Source organism: Mus caroli, chromosome 4, assembly GCF_900094665.2.
Source record: "Mus caroli chromosome 4, CAROLI_EIJ_v1.1, whole genome shotgun sequence".
NCBI classification, from domain to species: domain Eukaryota; kingdom Metazoa; phylum Chordata; class Mammalia; order Rodentia; family Muridae; genus Mus; species Mus caroli.
In genome coordinates this window covers 88104229-88120325 of record NC_034573.1, presented here as the reverse complement: position 1 = coordinate 88120325, position 16097 = coordinate 88104229, and the positions used below count along the sequence as shown (strand labels likewise).

General features: G+C 41.7%; 1 protein-coding gene across 2 annotated transcripts in view; it reads right to left on the bottom strand.

Moving 5' to 3' along the window:
- Positions 1-444: 444 nt before the first annotated feature.
- Fggy (FGGY carbohydrate kinase domain containing) overlaps positions 445-16097 on the bottom strand; it is a 363123-nt gene continuing 347470 nt past the window's right edge. For both annotated transcript variants that reach the window (XM_021159484.2, XM_029476127.1), the window contains 2 exons: positions 4419-4480; positions 445-657 (listed from right to left, as the gene is read on the bottom strand). In XM_021159484.2, the coding sequence (XP_021015143.1) occupies positions 576-657; positions 4419-4480 (144 nt within the window). In that variant the 3' untranslated portion in view covers positions 445-575. The remainder of the gene's footprint in view (positions 658-4418; positions 4481-16097) is intronic.

Sequence of the window (16097 nt, the reverse complement as noted above, 5' to 3'; positions counted from 1 at the left end):
TCTGTTTCTTTGTATAGTTAACATTCTCCCCGCCCCTTGTAATCACTCATCTGTGAAGCAACAGTTTTAAAACCCTGCATACATCCTGTTACTTATCAAACTTTCCTCCAGGGTCTATGGATAGCTCCTGTCCATACCTAGCTTTAATAATGGTCGCAAAATGGTGATTTTGCAATTAAATGCTCTATCTGATTCTAAAGTCTGGAAGAAGCTAATGACATAAAGTACACAGATTAAGCATCAGGTTATACCACATAAAGCAAATAAGGCCCAATTTAATACCTGACATGGAAAGAATGAACAAGTCTCCACAGGACAGAAGGATTCTTCAGGGTCTGGTTTTACAAGAGATCCCAGCATCCAATAAGAGCAACTGCTACCAGGAAAGCACCCTAGAAACCACCAACTATTACACATCCAGACAGACATAAGTGACTCCAGTTATGTTTGCCTGGTCAAAGTTTTATTAGATAATAAGACAGGAATGCCACAATTATACCCAAGGGGCACTGAGCATAAGATGAACACACAGAGGGCCCCAGTAAATGGCACAGCGTCTGTATGGACGGGTATGTTCAACTTCCATTCATGATTGCTGAATACTCCTTCTGGTGCTCAACCATTCTCAGAAACACTTGATATTTCTTGTCATAATATCTGGGGGTACAAAAAGGAACATATTAAACATTGGCAAAACAAAGCTGTCATGTGCCTTCCCCCTTATTTAGAAGGATGGGAATGTATCTGTTATGTTCAGACTGAAACCTAAGTTTTGAGTGTATGAAGCAAAGGGGTTATTATGCTTCATATCTATTGTGTGTAAATGACATGCAGTTCTGCAAGCTGCATGCTTGAGATGTAGGTGTTTTATCAGCAAGGTACATCCGAAGTGGCGTAGCCTGAAGTGTAGCTGAGGTGGGATTCGTGCTTTGAAAGCAGTGGCTTCTGAGCCTCCCCTGCATGTATTGAATGTCTCAGGCTTAGCACAGACCCCTTCTGATCCCAAGCTTAAATACATCCTTCTGGCGTGACTAGCCACAGGTGAAAACAACAGCTTGGCCAGGTATAAGAATGAGCATTTTAATCCCCTTTGTGATTTCCACATATCAGTGACTTTGGCAGACAGCCTTATCCAGGTGTTTGGCTTATCCAACGGTTTATCTAGGGTAAACTCTGTAGAAATGAGACCAACATCTCCCTGCACCTGGCTCTACCCTCAGTGTCTGGTAGTGACCCTGCTAACCTGCCTTCTCCATGAGACTCTTTAGGTGAGACCTGTTAGAACCACTCTTGGCTGTAAGACTGGGACTGCTTAGGCATCACCATGCCACAAGGATAGCAAGAGTACGGAGCATCATAACTTTTAAAACTCTGTCCTTACTCTCTTTGATGGGGTGGATGAATCCAATTCAACATTATTTGGTAGACTCTGGAGTGTTCTGACAATGACCCTTATAAGGGACGTTTACCATTGTGAATTGGGGCGGGGAATAAAATAGTATGAGAAAATCTGAGAGTGTACAGAAATTTGTGCTTGTTCCATATTTCAACCTTAAGAATTCTAGAATAGTGATGTCGGAACTGTGATGGGGCCAAACCATGGCTGAGAAGGGGATTTGAGGCCAGGACTTGAATTACACAACCCATGCCTACAAAACCCATCTGTGCATAAATTTCCTCACCTGCAAATGGAGATAGTTATAGGATATATTGCAGAAATTTTGTGAGGATTAAGCAATATGTGAAATGAATGAGAACAATGACTGATTCATAATACATAATGTAAGTATGAGTTATTGCTTTGAAATAATTCATATTCTACTATTATACTCAACCTACGATTGTGAGATGCTGCTAAACCCCACTCCAAAGAATTCAATTCTCAGTCAGAGAATGGCTTTTAGAAACCTTTTCTGCTTCTAATGATATTCTATGACAATACAAGGCTGTGCAATTCTTCTGTGGAGTGAGATGGGTTTCCAACTTTGTTATCTCAAAACTCTTAAAGGGGAGCTTTGCTCAGCAGCCTCTCTCAGACAGCAAGGATTTTAAGGTAACAACTCTACTGAAACTCCATTCATTGGAATACCATTTGTCTTCTTGCAAAAGTCTTTTTTCACTCAACAGGAACCCACGATTCACCCTTTCCAGGTTGAATAATTTGAATCATCATAACAATTTGCTTACTGAACTACAGTTACTTAATTAGACATTAAATTCACATACAGCCTGCCAGCTGAGTTATCTTCTAAATTCCTCTCCTCTCAAACAATTGATTTTCTGTGGCTTGGGACCAAGAAAACATAAAAGTTAATGAGATTTGAAGCCAAGAGACAGGAAGAGGAAATGGGGTCTGGCTTTCTAGTTGCAATCTTTGTGCTGCCTGCAGATGGCGGCACAGCACTGTGCATCTGCTTCATGGAAACCCTGCCAGCTGCCATCAAGACACCAAAGTCTTCAAAGAAAGCACATGAGCTGAAGGGGTCTGCAACAACAATATGTGTGGAACAACAATATGAACTAACCAGTACCCCCAGAGCTCCTGTCTCTGGCTGCATATGTAGCAGAAGATGCCTGGTCAGCCATCAGGAAGAGAGGCCCCTTGGTCTTGCAAACTTTTATGCCCCTGTACAGAGGAACGCCAGGGCCAAGAAATGGGAGTGGGTGGGTAGGGGAGCAGGGCGGGGGGAGGGTATAGGGGACTTTCGGGATAGCATTTGAAATGTAAATGGAGAAAATATCTAATAAGAAAATGAAAAAAATCTATAATTTAAATTAAAAAATAATAATTACCCCTGGGGGGTGGCAGGGGGAGAAAGCACATGGATTTTTTTTTTTCTTCTGAGAATGAACTTAAAAACGATTCCCTGAGAAGTCTTGAGAAGGTCACAAAAGAGATAAAGGGGAATAAACTGCTTCTCCTTTCAAACAAATGGCATAGTGCAGGCACCCTCTAGCGGACACACTCCCCAGCTTCTCCATTCACTGGGAGGGACATCTCTGTTGCTGGGTTGAGTTTCCTATACCCATCCTGGTCCTCTGAGCTAGGCAGTCAGAGAGGCGTTCTCATGCAGGGTCTTTAACAGCCTGATTCCATTTGGAGACAATAAAATGAGTCTCGACTGTCGTTTTAGTAAGCACTTCAAATTCTCAAATAATGGACCTTTGAGACATATTAAGGAAAGTGACATGGTAAGACTTTAAGTCTTAGCACCAAGTGCTTTCCTCCGGGACTTGCTCCTTCATCTTCAGTGATTTCATAGTGATCCTGATTGCTAATGTGGGCTTCTCCAAAAGCCTTCGATAGAGCCTCCTGACTTCTAGCCTTAGCTCTCAAGAACCAATTCTGTATGACTAAACTTTCCAAACTGTCCATTTGATCAGGTCTTATCACTGCTGAAAATTCAGTTCTGACCCCAGGGGTCTTTGGCATGGCTGCGGGGCTTCATGAGCTGACTTCTGCCTGCCTCACTTCCTCATCTCACCTTGTGTTCTGATTGTAGTGATCTCAGTATAAAAGCTGGCCCTTTGCATAGATTATTTTCTCTACCAAGAATGTTCTTCTCTACTTTGGCCTGTTTGGAACTGTCTTTTAAACATTTAAAGTCAGCTGAGACATGGTCTTCTTCTAAAAGTTTTCCTTTCTCTATGTATGGTCCCAGTTATTTCTTCTTTCGGTTATGTTGTGGCCTGCTAGTATTTCTATGGAAGAATTTATTCATGTTAACTTAAAATCATCTCTCTGTATAAATCTAGTAGTGCCTCATTGCTCTCTGCATCCTTCCCAGAGCTCAGTTCATGCTTTAAATATAGCAAGCACTAAATAGATAAATAAATAAATATTTTTGTTGACTTGGCATTTAAACATGGGGGATTTTCTAGCCTTCAGTGCCAAGAAATATATAAAGGGTAGGAGAATGCCAGCTGGTCCTTTGATGTGTACATAAAAGATTCCCATACTTTAGCATAGAGAAAAACAGATTTCTTCCTATGATTCAGGATGAAAATATTAGTCTGAGAATTTGGAAGTTTGTATGTGACTCCAGCTCTGACCAGCTAAGCTTTGGATCTTGATAAACCAAAGTTCTCAAATCGGGAGGAACTCCTTCAGCCTCTAAGTCAGTGATTCCCAACTGGTGGATGCAGCCCCTTTGGCAAACCATCTCCCCAAATAGTTACTGTAATGAATTGTAATATTCATAACAATAGCAAAATTACAGCTATGAAGTAGCAATGAAATAATGTTGTGGTTGGGGGTCACCACTACAGGAGGAACTGGCCACAGCTTTAGGAAGGCTGGGAACCGCTGGTCTAAGTGAAAGAAGAGCCAGGGTTGATCCAAGGTCCATCTCAGAGCAAGAGCTGCCCCTCCCTCCTCCCATGCACTCTCAGTCTCTGGCAGCTTCATACAGACTTACTTTTTATCAGCATGTTCCGGAAACACGACTTTCCCCACTTTGCTCATCCTTGCCATTGCCTCCTGGTAAACGGAAACAACAAAGAATGCTGGGTAAAGAAGGAGACCATGGACCTTACAGGAAATGGATAGAACCAAGAAAGGTCATATTGAGTGGGGTAACCAAGACCCAGAAAGACAAATGTCCCGTATTCTCTCTTACTGGAGGCCTCTTGCTCCAGAGCTTCAAGACCTGAGTGAAGAGCCAATCCCTGGCATTATTAATGATACTCTGTTATGTTTGCAGACAGGAACATGTTGTCTTCAGATAGGTTCCACTCAGCGGCTGACTCAGGCAGATGCAGACACCCACAGCCAAACAGTGAATGGAGCTTGGGGACTCTTATGGAAGAATAGGAGGTAGGATTTTGGCTTCTAAGTGGATAAGAACTCCACAGGAAGACCAAGAGAATCAACTATCCTGAACCCTTAGGGCTAGTTGACTGAATCATCAACCAAAGAACATATACAAGCTAGACCTAGGCCGTCCTGCATCTATGTAGCAAATGTGCAGCTTGGTCTTCATGTGGGTCCTGAACAACTGGAGCGGGGGCTATCCCAAAAGCTGTTGCCTGTCTGTGGGATATGTTCTTCTAGCTGGGCTGCCTTGTCTGGCCTCAGTGGGAGAGGATGCACCTAGCCTCACCTCACAGGGACTTGCTGTGCCAGGGTTGGAGAATACAGAGGGGCAAGTGTGTGTGTGTGTGTGTGTGTGTGTGTGTGTGTGTGTGTGTGTGCGTGTGTGTGTTTCTCATGCTCAGAGGAGAAAGGAAGTGGGGATTGGTGAAGGATTGTGGAAGGGGGTGACCAGGAGGGGGGCAGTGAGTGGAATGCAAAGTGAATAAGTAAAAAAATAAAAGCTAAATAAATAAAAATTTAAAAATAATTTATACCAAAACAGACTAAAAATGAGGTTATCCTGTAAGAAACACTATCTTTTCTCTACTGTTGCTTGAATTAATCAGCCTTTAAAATAATAATTCAGAAGGTAAAAAAATTTACAGAAATCAGGAAAGGAAAACTGAACTGTTGTCAGGATAAGGGAGTTAGGGAGCAATAGAAAGGAATAGTGGGATATAAGTAATCTGATCAGAGAAACAGGAAAGGGGGCTCTTTAGAAAGAGGGAAGGAAATACAGAGGAGGAAAGGAGGGCAAAGTGAGTAGCAGAAGACAAATGATCTGGGGGAGGGTACGCTGAGGTGCTTAGTGGGGGAGGGAGGGGAGGGAAGGTAAAGACATAACAAAGGGGACGTGAGTGAAATAACAATAAAGGTGTCTGAAAATCACAAGAAATCATAATATTGACTATTTACCTAGAAACAAAACCCTATAGCACTTGTACAAATATCTATAAACATAGTTTTAATGAATTTTTGTTATCTGGACTGCTGGCTGGTTCTCCCTCCAAGAGCCAAAGACTACCTAACAACAACAACAATAACAATACCAACAACAACAAACCCTAATTCCAAGCATAAGAAGCCCTCTTTTGAGTTGGTGGTCAGGTCTGCACAAGTAACTCCCTAAACACACAGCTCTTGCTGTTGTCCTTGGTCACCTCTCAAGGGTGGAAGTTCAGTTCCCAGTGCAGAAAACACCATGCATGTTCAGTACACAGAGACCTGTGATCTGTAACCAACCAGATAGTACCATGTAAGCTTCAAAGGAGAGAAGCAACCATAGCTCCTCAGCTCTGCTGCTTATGAGTCTCATTAACAACCAACTGACAAGATAATCCTGAGGGTACAATAGTAGCACACAGATTTTGGTAGTAATCAGCAGCTTTCTAATTGGACTTAAAACCTTCTCAATAAGAGGAAAATCATGCTTGATACAAGATACCTAGTTAACTACTCAGTGCTAGTGAAGTCATGGTTATTGGAGGAGAATCTACAACCACTAATTTACTATAAACATGTGTCCTTACACCCACAGAGACGTGTAGCCTTCATCCCGCATCAAGGAAACATCTCTTTGCCACAGAAAGAAGCCAATACAGAAAACTATAACCTATCAAAATGCAGAGTTGTAGAGTCCAGTCCCAGTGGACGCATCTGAAACACACTCCTCCACCTTAAGCTCGGGGACCACTGTGCCAACTGTGGGATGGGAGATTATAAGAGCCAGAGGGTCGGGTCGTTTCTTATGAGACTGTGTCTCCAAATAACACCAGAAGCTCCATCTTATCAACATGACTGGCCAAATGTCAACTGAACATGGATCTCACCAATGAACATGCTATGCTGGACGGGGAAAAGCCCATGAGGTCTCAACCCTATACAACAATCTACAGGGCACTGTATAAAGCTTGGAGGGGCAGATAAGGTCTTCCCCATGAAAGAGCACAACTGGTCATCCAGTGTCAGTCAGTTGTGTAAACATACACACAAGTAACCTTATATGGACAGGTTATACTTAGGGATGCAGCAACAACTAATAAAAAAAAGTAGCCACGAATTAAAGGAGAATGCAGAGGGGTAAACAGGAAGGTTTTGTGGGAGAAAAGGGAAGAGAGGATGCTATAATTCTATCATAATCTCCAAAAACCAAAACAAAACAAAGGAAAAAACCCTCAAAGTCAGGTATGTGACAGGCAGGAACACTGTAATCAGAATTCACTTCCCTTAAGATACTCAGTTAAACCATGCTTTCTCCCAGCAACTTGCTTTTCTTTGGCAATAAGAACAAAAAGCAGTGAACAGTTAGGGTTACATCTGGTACCACACATCTTGGGCTTAATAAATGAGGTCTCTAGGGCATGTGGTCCAGAAAGCAAAGCCGTTTTGTGACTACACAGAAAAGTAGGGTTAGATTCCCTTAGGCAGTTTTATAAGGTTTTTAACTCATGGAAAAGTTGGAGAGCACAGAGCCAGTCCAATATTGGTATCCAACAGACTTAACTATGGAACAGCAAAAACAAAATGAAGCAAAACAAACAAACAAATAAACAAACAAAACTCTCCACAGAAAAGGCTCTGCCTTAAGACTAGCCACTGAACACTTAAAAAGTCTGTAGTTATTCTGGGGTCATAGATACAACTTATGTCACATATTTATTAATTTCTCACTGTATACTAGATTCCTGGGGGATAACAGGTAATATAAGAGACATACTCTTTGTCCTACTGAAACCCATATACTAGTAAGGAGGGGTGGTTAAGTGTAAAGTCTACCTGTTGTGCAGTAGATGAGAGCCTCTGTGTATCTCCAAAGCATATCCAAGTCCCCCCATCCATCTCTGCCAACTTACTGATTAATTCAGTTACATACTGTTCATTACCTTCTAGTATGCTCTAACCAAAAGATAAGCTATTGAAGAGTAGCTCAGGGGTTTTGCCTGAGACCTGAGACATGTAAAATATTCATAAACCACGTAGAGCCACTTTTATGTGCCAAGGAGAATACTCAGTATATCTGGAAAACAGAGAAATACGTGACATGGATATTTCTTAGGAAGTTTGCTACAGAATGGGAAAGATAACTGTTGGGATCAAAAGACAGAATGATAAGTTCTATGCTAGGTTATTTTCAATGACCATTCAAAGGCTAGGGATGCAGATAGCTTTCTTTTCCTGCTAACTCATGATTCCCTCTTCAGCTAAGTTGTTCTTATTCTTCCCCAAAGACAGCACTGATGCTCTGAACTCATGCTCTGGTCTTCTAGCTCCACATAATCAGGTATCCTGGTGATGCAAGAGGTGCTGTATTAGGGAGAAGTCTGGCTGAAGTCTTTCTTCAATGATGTCTTTAATGACATCTTTTCCAAGAAGAAGGATCTTATGAAAAGGTACTGGTCAGAGAAGCAGAGAGGTAAGAAAGAACCCGAAGGGCAGCTGTTTGCAGTCATTCTGTGAAGGACACATAAGCAAATACATTTTCCTGAGATGCTGCTCTGCTCTGAGATGGTTGAAGAGTCCTGTATTTCTCTGACTGTGTCACGATATTTTCCTTTATTGACTCAGTTTTGCTTCCTGGGATGGTTTTACCGTTCCTACCATCCACTTTGCTATTCATTCTGGGTTTTGTTAGCAACCAGGCATTCTACTGGCATGCTTTCAGAGACTTTCTGGCAGCTTATGTCCCTGGCTGCCACCAAGTATGTTGCATAAGAGCCCCCTCCCCCAGATCTCTGTCTGTCTGTCTGTCTGTCTGTCTGTCTGTCTGTCTCTCTGTCTCTCTCTCATTCCATCTTGTTCATTATTTCCTCCCCTTTGTCTCTCTCCAGTTCAGCCTTGCTCTCTTGTTCCCTATCTGTCTTGTCCACTCTGTCTGCCTGTCTATCTGTCTCACGTCCCCAGTGCAAGACAGCCTCTTGCTTTTCTCTCTCTTCCAATAAACCTCTTACACTAGATCTGTTACAGAGGGGCACGCCTTGGCATGGGCCACCAAGGGTACCTCCACCTTCACTGCTGCTTTATCCTATTAGTTTTGGTTTGCCTTTCTTTCCACTAGGCTCCTGAGAAGACTCTGCCTTTGTTACTTCCTCCAAGCTGGGAAATGTTCCCAGGGCATGCCCCTTCTGCCTGCGCTGTGCTGGCATTGCTTCTTCGGGGACCTGAGACAACATTCCAGGATTGCCTTCATGGTGGGATCCAGGAAGCTCACTGAAGGTACTTATGTTGTTTTCCTTCCCACAGCAACAGATGTTCAGCAAATGGCAGACACCAGGGAATTCTCTGTTCTTTTCTTCACATTACCTCTGCTTGACTTCAAAACAAGTTACTGAGAAACAAGAAACAAGATGGAGATTTCAAGGATTTAAAATGGGCTGATTTTGTTTCTGAGAAAGGACCGACAACTTAAAACTTAAAGCTGAGGTCAGGTACCCAGCCTACTGAGAATCTTGCTGATTCGTGCCCGCTGCCTGCATGCCCCCTGCACTGAGTTATTTGCTCACACAGCAGCTCATGCTTCCGTCTAGCCAGCATTTATGACATGGTGTCATGCTTTTATGCTAACATATCTGTCTCCCAACTAGACTGTGAACTCCTTCAGGAAGGAATTGTTAAAATTATTTTCACTGTCAAACTCAGCATCTGGCATGCCCCATGCATGCAGGAATGTCGGCAGATTGAATGAACTTAAGGATAATATGCGTGACAAGATGTTAAAATAGAAGTTTCTGCTAAGATCTAAGATGACAGATATGATACCAGAGTGAGCTGGAAATAGCCTACCTTGGAGTTTGTGGGATGGTAGCTCAGACCCATGAGTCATCTCTATGCCTTCCACTGGGATGGCAGGTCAGAGATAGTCTTCTCAGAGAAGACTAGTTTACTGTGTTGAGGACCTCTTCCAAGGTGAGCTATGAGGGAGGCTTCACCCTCAACTTTCAAGCCAACAGGACTTCCTAGGTGTCTGGCACTGAGACTAGAGCATATAGTGGATTACAAATGGTTTATGCTAGAAAGGAAGCCGCTCATATCAGACTCTATGTAGAGAAAAGAGAAGTCTTGCTTTCAGGCCCTGAAAGGCATGGTCATTCCTTGCCGACTTTAGCAGGTACTGGCTGTCATGGCTTGGTTTAGTTCCTGTCCAGTGTGACCACCTAAGGACACTGAAATGAACAGTCAGATCGGCTAACACAGGGGGCACTGACATCTCATATTGTACATGAAATGTCTTCAGAGCAGAGGGTCTTCAGAAACATCTATAGCAGAGGCTTATGAGACCAAGCACTAGCCATTCATATCTAAGAGCCTGACTCTTATGCATGACACTATTCTTTGTTCCCTCTAACCACTTGTAGGAGTAGGAGAGATAATGGTAAAGATTAAGACAGAATAACGAGCCCTGTCATATGTGCCACACCCAAGCTGCAGAAACCAGGAGATGGCTCACATTTACCATTACATCCTCTTTGATATTTGAGTTTCTGAATTCTGGCTGGGTACCCCAACCTGAGATTCATAAATCTTGTATCACCATGTTACTTTTTGCTTAGGTAACTGTCACAATTCCTCTTCCCCACAATGGAAAGGGACACTATGAGTGGAAACAAAAGCTGGTTTCATTCCGTCTCAAGAACTCTGTAGCTGGCATGCACTTGTATCCCCAGCTGCTTTGGGGGAAGGGAGCTAAGGAATGCAGATTGTTTGTGTCCCTGAGTTTGAGGCTAACCCAACATGGGGAAAACCTATCTCCAAGAAGAAAGGAAGGAAGGAAAGACAGAAGGAAGAAAGCAAGAACATTTCATTGTGTGAAATGTTCTATACAAGTTTTTACTTAACATAACTTGCTAAATAAAAATTACACATGCAAACTTTATAAAGGTTAGATGAGACTATATTGAGTTGTTAATAAACTCGAGAGGTGAGTGGTTATTTTTCTCCAATTAGATTTTTTTCCACAGTGGTATATATTTGTTTTACTATTGTAGACAAATCACACAAATTCTGCATTACATTGTTTAAGCTATGGTTACGTACAGGCAGTCAAAAGGGCTCAGGCTCACCTTTATCTTTTGGAAGGCTGGTGGCATTTTGGGTAGCAGACACAGTACAGAGAGTGTGCACAGCAGCAATGCTGTCATCATAAACAGCACTGCTGAGAATCCCAATTTCTCCAGATAATTACCACAAAAGTGAAACTGCATGACTCTTCTGCCTGTGGTAAATCTGGGAATCACTACAGTACAACAATATGAATTCATTATGGAAATGCTGACACATGCTAAATATAGTCTCCCCATATATTTCTGTTCAAAGGGACTTATTTGAAGTTGAGCTCTAAATTCATACTTTCTGTCAGCATGGAGGGGCCGGACAATCTCAATTTGCAGCACGCTATCCTCTTTGTTTGAGAGTCTAGACAGCACAATGAATAGAGTGGCTTTTCTTTTCCCCTTTTGCCCACACAATGGACGCTTTTTTAAAACAAAATATTTTGTAAAATAGCATTTTAATCACTTCTTTTCTTTATCTCTCTAAGGCAGAGCTATAAATAAACCATGAAAGTTCACATTTGATTGTCACTTCTGAAAGCAAGCGCATGGCTTCTGTAGGAAAAAATGGGGTCCCTGTAGCTAGCCATGAAAGGCCTCATTCATAGACTTGACCCTTCCCTGGTGTGTCAAGGCTGAGATACCAGTCAGCCCTCTGCTCCTGCTTCTTTAGAGACAGTACTCGAAGTGGCCAGGCCTCCTGTAGGCAGAGGAAACACTTGGTTGTCATGTGCTATGGACTAGCTGTCGAGTACTGTTGGGTAGGCTGTCAGGGAAGTGAGACTACATGAAGAAGGCGATAATCATCACAAGAGTGGCATAGACTGCTGCTGGCAATCTGGGGATGAGGAGACCTCTACTTCCTCTCCTTTGGAGATCCATGCCCTTAAGACTTGGGGAAGGCTGTCAGGTATTATTGATCTCAGCATGGAGCAGCAGACAAAGCCTAGAACTGTCTAGAATTACTGAATACAGAAAAAAAAATCAAGACCACCCTAGAAGGTATGAAGCATGACCCCAGAGCTCCAACTGAACACAATCCCAGCATCCATCACTGGTTAGTTAATGTCTGTGAATGAAAAGTTGATGTCTATCACAATAGACATTGTAAGCTCATCAGAGCCAGTGTCTTCTGAGAGACATATCTGTTCTCTCAAAGGATTTGTAGTGTTCCATTAAATATTCTGGAAGAAAGTTCTGGGAGTGTCATATGCATGATTTTTGCTCCAAACAAATTAAGATTTTCCTGTTCTTAACACAGACTAGTATTAGGTACAAAAGCTCAACAACGGGTCAGATAAAGAGTCACTTATGCTACACGGAAGCTTTCTCCAGCACTAATATACCTGTATGGTACTTACTTGGAAGTTCACTAAATTCAGAATTTGCTATAAGCTGCTATTTCAATGTCCCATGTCACTAGGGACAGCTAGGACCTAATTTAATATACACTAATCTTTAAAAAAAATGGACAAATTTCTGAAAAAGATTCATTCAGTGGACAGTATGTAATCAGATTCAAGCAAAAAAATGGTGCTATAATTTTAAGTATTATCTCTTTATATTAAGGTTAAAAATAAGAAACAATCTGACAAGGTAAAACTGGGAAAAGTCAAAATTATCAAGAAAATAGTTTGAGATCTGAACACAGGTACATATAAAATCTTTTAGAAGTTATCAAAAACAAGGGGGCTGAGAAATAATTCAATGAACAGAGTGTTTGCCATGTTACCATGAGAACCAGAGTTCAGGTTCCTAACATCTATGTAACTGCCAGGTGGATATTGCAGTGAATCTATAAACCAGTGCATAGAAGACAGTCATCAGGGAATCCCTGCAGCAAGCTGGCAAGCTAGATTAACCCAAATCAGCAATCTCTGGCCTAGTTCTAAGACTCAGCCTTAATAAATATGGTGAAGAAAGATTAAGGAAGACTCCTGATGTTAACATTGAGTCCCCGTGCATTTATGCACATACGCATGTAACTCCAAGCTTTGACCCATATACATATGCAACCTCACATAGTCAAACATGAAAACATATGAACACATACCACATATACAGATAAGCTTAAAAAGTCATAAAAATTTATCCGTTGAGTATGCTTGTTATCCCAGCCCTCAGGAGGCTGAGGCAGGAGAATCAAAATGTTAAGTTCAGCCTAGCTTGCACAGGGAATGTTGTTCTTGACAAAATTAATCATAATTAAAATAAATGTTATTAAAAACATATCAGCTATAGAGCAGACCTTTGGACATTGCATGGGCATGCTCATTTCAAAATATTTTTTGTTTCAGCTATACTTTGTCTGTTTTACAAAATAATCTATAAGCATAATATACTATGCTTTTATACAGATGTTCGCGCACTGAGATACATAAGCAAATTTCTCATGATTGATGAACCATGCGGACCAAAAGCACTGGTGTGCACAGCCTCAGCTGCCCGACGTCAGCTGCCCATTCCCAGGTGCTTACTCTGAGCTGGGAGCCATGCCACTTGTTTTACACTCATGATCCTTTATTTCTCGATGTGTTCTCATACAGATATGATCACCTGCCCCCACTTCTTTGAATGATAGGCCTAAATATTTCCTGATATTTGGACTTCTGAATTTTGACTGGGTACCTTAGCCTAAAGGTTTATAAACCTTGAATCACCATGTCGCTTTGTTCTTAAGTAACTCTCATAGTTGTTCACCAGGGTAGGAAAGCCAGCTTTCTGCCACAATGGAAAAGGGCAGTCTGTGTGAAAACAGCAGCTGGTTTTCAATCTGCCTCAAGAATTTTGTAGCTGGCTGCCAGTTTGTTGAATTTCAGGCCAGTTCTGACTCCAAGCCATTGCTTAGTTCCATACTCTGCCCACAGTGCCACCGTCCTCCTTGTAAAGAACACCTGATGTTGAGTCCTCTGGACTTGAGTTCAAATCCCACTTTTGTTTATTAACTGTGTGATCCCATTGAGTATACATGTGCATATGTCTGTGGTGTGTGTGTGTGTGTGTGTGAGAGAGAGAGAGAGAGAGAGAGACAGACAGACAGACAGACAGACAGACACAGAGACACAGAGACAGACAGAAACAGACACAGAGAGAACCCTCTAATACAGGGATTGTACCTTTCTCAAAAGATGCTGACACATAGTTCTGAAATACATGAATCTGTGTTCTTGAGAAACTCTGACTCATTTTACTGGAACAACAAGTTCATGTGCTAGTATGCGTGGGCTGGGACACATGACCCCCTCCATAGAAAAACAGAAAAAAAATAGCAATGTGATTTTCCTCTACCGAGTATTAAGAAATGGCTAATTGTTCTTTTGTTTCTGTTATTGTTTTTTATTTTTGGCATGTTCATCTTTTGACTTGCAGCTGGCACTTGCTCACCCCAAAGCACTAAAAGCAACATCAGCCGAGAAGCAGGAAGAGATGAAGGACTGGGATGTCTTCATCATCCACCACACTGTGAAGACCAGCGTTCCAGTCAGCATTCTGAATACACTCTGTCTATCACGGACATTCATATATATGTTTAATTACACAGGTGTGCACATCTCTTAAAACTCATAGAACTGTACATCAACATGTATACATCAGTTTATCTCTACTATGTCTTGGTTTTCAAATTGTAAAAGCAATCACCATATATCAAATGTGTCACACATTTACATTGTATTTTTCAACAGCCTACCAAGTTGAAGCAAAACCTTTTCAATTCTACGTAAAATATACCTCTATCATACTATTCTCTTGGACCTAAAGGAAGGGAGTCATGGGACGTGTCTAAATCTATAGGAAATAAAGCAGCTACTAGAAACATACTGCATATTAGAAGCAAATAGGCTTAAATTAATTCTACTGTTTACTAGATATGCAAACCCAACCTGTTTTCCCATCTTCGAAATGGGAGCAATAGCATCTACTCAGAGTATTGTTGAATATTCCCTACCCAACTCTGACCACCATTCTTAATTGGTCTCTTGGCTTCACCTCCATCTTTGTACAGAGGTCATGGCCAGTCAGAAAGTGGAAAATGCAGAGTGGCGATTAGACAATACCGTAACAGCTTGCTATCATTCACTGCTAGACATCTCTGCAGACTCACTCTGTGCGTGTGATCAGGCAAACATCTTGCTTTCTTTATGGGTGTTTTCTCATCTGAAAAGTTGGCAACAACATGTCTCTCATAATGTTGGCAGGTCAGTTATGTGAGAGATTTGAGGCACATCATAGCCTTATATTTTTTGTTATTCTGCTAGTGTGCAGGATTCACAGGCCAGATCTGACCTTTGACTCATTACTGCACTAAAACCCATGCTTGACTCTGGCTGGACTCTGCTATCCATCCAAATGTACTAAATCAATCGTATGAGGTAAATTTTGTCTCTGGGTTGTTTTTTCCCATGACACTTCTGAGACTAAATGTGTGGGTCCACCCTCTCCCTTGTACCAATCGACTTCCAATTCTGTAGACATCAATTAAATTCCAGCACTATCTACCCAGAGTCAGGGTCATACTTGTACTGGAAGGTTCAGTCCCACAAGGCTGCCTCAACTTTAGTTGCAAGTCTCATGTTTCTCTATATGTCTGACTAACTACAAATCACAGGCTTCCCAATTTGCTTGAATGGATACATATAACATAGGAAAAGTTTACTTACTATTAGTAATATGTTATCAGGGCTACGAATATTAGGCAGATAGAAATGCAGAAAGACAAGGATGCAGCAAGGGTCCATGCTCTCTGGGCACAGCCATCTGCATGACCAGCATGTGATCATCAACCTAGGGTCTATCTGAATCCCATCCTTTGGAGATTTGTTAGATGAGAAAAATAGCGAGAACCTTATTCTCTATCTTGGAAAGTTAATGGAGAGGCTGGAAGTTCTGGTCTCATCCCCAATCTGAAGGATCTATAGTTTTCCGGCCATTAACCTTCCCACAAGCATGCAAGAAGATACCATTTTGAAGAACTCCAAATGTTTAAGGAGTTTGCCTTTCAGGAGTTGAAAGACAATGACAACACATAATACAACACAATTTCTTCCCCTCTTAAAACTTGCAGTGGACACCAAGACTTTCTGATGAAACTCAGACTTCGTAAAAATCTCAGTGTCTGAAATCTTCAGGATGGAGTTTGTGCCTGTTTCCAGCACTGCTGTATTCATTACCCTCCTAGTGAGCCATTCTAGAAATATTAG